Source organism: Adiantum capillus-veneris, chromosome 25, assembly GCF_014529385.1.
Source record: "Adiantum capillus-veneris isolate H3 chromosome 25, ASM1452938v2, whole genome shotgun sequence".
NCBI classification, from domain to species: Eukaryota; Viridiplantae; Streptophyta; class Polypodiopsida; order Polypodiales; family Pteridaceae; genus Adiantum; species Adiantum capillus-veneris.
The window spans coordinates 115,418,731-115,421,104 of record NC_140955.1 but is presented as its reverse complement, the minus strand read 5'-3'; the positions used below and the strand labels follow the sequence as shown (position 1 = coordinate 115,421,104).

Sequence of the window (2,374 nt, the reverse complement as noted above, 5' to 3'; positions counted from 1 at the left end):
ATAATGAAACTCCATTTAAGAAAAAAAAGAAACCTTAATAATTGAGAGAAAATAATAAACTAGCGGAAAGAATCCTTGTTAGGGCAAAAAGGCCATCAAAATTACTGTGGACGTAGTTTGACTTGATGAGGGGAAAAAACTAAAGGGGAAATTACCAAAATACCCCTCTAATTTGTGGAAATTCTCAAAATACCCTTCAAATTTCAAAAATTCCCAATCCACCCCTCATATTTTGTCATAAATTCCCAAAATGCCCTTAAAATTTTCCAAAATTCCCAAAATACTTCTCTCTCTCTCTCTCAAGTTCTATGAGAAATAAGTAAAAATTGTAGCTTTTCATTAGAAGACTGATTGTCTATGAATACAAGATACTAAAACTAGAATTTGAGCTGGTTATGTAGGCTTTGGAGATGAATTGCTTCATTATTTTTAGACATAATTGTCTTTTTTTGGGAGGTAATTTGTGACAAATTACATGCTAAGCACTAAAAAACGGACATACATTGTCAAAAAAGAATAAAGATTAGGAAATCGTGAACAATCCAGCTAAAATAGATACAAGGGTATTTTGGGAATTTTTGAAATTTGAGGGGTATTTTGGGAATTTCCACAAATTAGAGGGGTATTTTGGTAATTTTCCCAAAACTAAAACTACTGTGGTTGGCATTCGAAAGGCCTAGCAGTCGAAACGGGCGGAGGCGACGCCGAACGGAAAGTTGTTGAGGCGGGAGTTGGTGGTGTAGTGGAAGACGAAGGGCGATCCCTTGCTGATGGGATCCCCGCCTTCAACAAAGCAGAGGCCGCGTTCCTCGTCCACGCGCAGCCTGTCTTCGTCATTCTCTGCCAGCATGGCCGCCTTCAAGCCCTCGCAGTTCAGCACCACTAGCTCCGTTTCCCCGCAGCTGCAGTCCGTGCTCACCTCCACGCGATACGACCACTTCGTCGTAAATACGATAGGCGACACCGTCAGCTTCACTGCGAGGTTCGCTTCCGAGCACGCACTCGCTCCTGCAGGTACACAACCCCAACTCTCTCTCTCTCTCTCTCTCTCTCTCTCTCTCTCTCTCTCTCTCTCTCACACACACACACACACACACACACACACACACTCACCCACTCTCTTTATCAGCGCCCACTGATCTCTCTCTCTCTCTCTCTCTCTCTCTCTCACACACACACACACACACCCACTCTCTTTATCATCGCCCACTGATCTCTTTCCCTCTCTCTCTCTCTCACACACACACACTCACCCACTCTTTATCATCGCCCACTGATCTCTGCCTCTCTCTCTCTCTCTCTCACACACACACACCCACCCACAACACTGCAGCCAAAACAACATCGTCAACAATTAACGCACGGCGATCCGAATCTCATTTGCCTTACCGTATACTTCCGCCAGGAGGACAATCACGAACGCTGTGAGGCAAAGGGTTACAATGGCCTTGCGATCCATATTGATGGCTTGGAGGCTAAGTTGCGGCTATGGTGCGCTGTTGCAATTCTACAGCAATTCTATCACACGGTTAATACAAGAGGCCTTGCCCTTCTTCCATATAACAAGCTCGGTAACCTTGAAGCGCGACCAGCATTTGCACTTTCATTTAATGTCTCGCACTTTCACGGAACGAACAAGTAAAAATCTGGGCTGATTCGGAGCCACTTTCCCGCTAATTCAGTGGAAAAAGCTTTGAATTGTGGTCTTACAATTCTAGCACGAATTGCCATTCGTTAGTGTTGGCTGAAATCTCTATACTTATTATGGATTCGCATAGAAAAGCACTCTACTAAAATGTCGTTCTCTACTCTATGATACTCTACTACTACTAGTTTATTACGCGGAATCTTTGTAGATCCCGATTGAGGCCTGTGTGGGCGCCAATCAATCACTCCCCAAAACTCTTAGGTAGAATCGAACTCAGATGGACATGCACACAGGTTTCCAATCAAGTTGTAGTAACCACCTCACCCAAGGGATTTCGGTGCCTTACCGACGTCCGCATGTATTTCAAAAAAAACACTTTTGCATCAGCTTCTGCGCGCAGCACTTTATCCCAGCCCATCTTGCCTGACGCCTCTGCCTTCGCTTGCATCAAGTGTTTTTTTTAATAACTTTTTTCCAACACCTTCGTCGGCATCTACTCAAGATTTGCCTCAATACAGATTTTTCTAAAATCGTCAGGACATACTAGTAACTCTTAAAAGGAAATGCAATAATTAGGAATATTCCCTGACCGCTTTTTCTCAAACTTCATCACCTCCTTTGTATACCCTTCCTCTCCTTCTCACTTGAGTCGCCTCCACCCTTCCAAGGACTTGTCCACCCATGCCTATAGCAGCCCTTCGCCATTTGCTCGGCGCATACACAACT

General features: G+C 44.3%; 1 protein-coding gene across 1 annotated transcript; it reads right to left on the bottom strand.

Annotated features, from left to right (window-relative positions):
• Nucleotides 1-380: 380 nt before the first annotated feature.
• On the bottom strand, nucleotides 381-1,574 carry LOC147425510 (uncharacterized). The gene is made up of 2 exons (XM_086500707.1): nucleotides 1,390-1,574; nucleotides 381-1,008 (listed from the first exon to the last, which is right to left on the bottom strand). The coding sequence occupies exons 1-2, from the start codon at nucleotides 1,457-1,459 to the stop codon at nucleotides 677-679; spliced, it is 402 nt and encodes a 133-aa protein (XP_086356833.1). The 5' UTR covers nucleotides 1,460-1,574; the 3' UTR covers nucleotides 381-676.
• Between the last annotated feature and the right edge of the window lie 800 nt (nucleotides 1,575-2,374).

Excerpts from the sequence above, each read along its gene's own strand:
- LOC147425510 (XM_086500707.1), bottom strand. The coding sequence starts at position 1,459 with ATGGATCGCAAGGCCATTGTAACCCTTTGCCTCACAGCGTTCGTGATT. Across the intron at positions 1,009-1,389 it reads CCTCCTGGCGGAAGTATACG|GAGCGAGTGCGTGCTCGGAA; the intron begins GTAAGGCAAATG and ends GTGTACCTGCAG.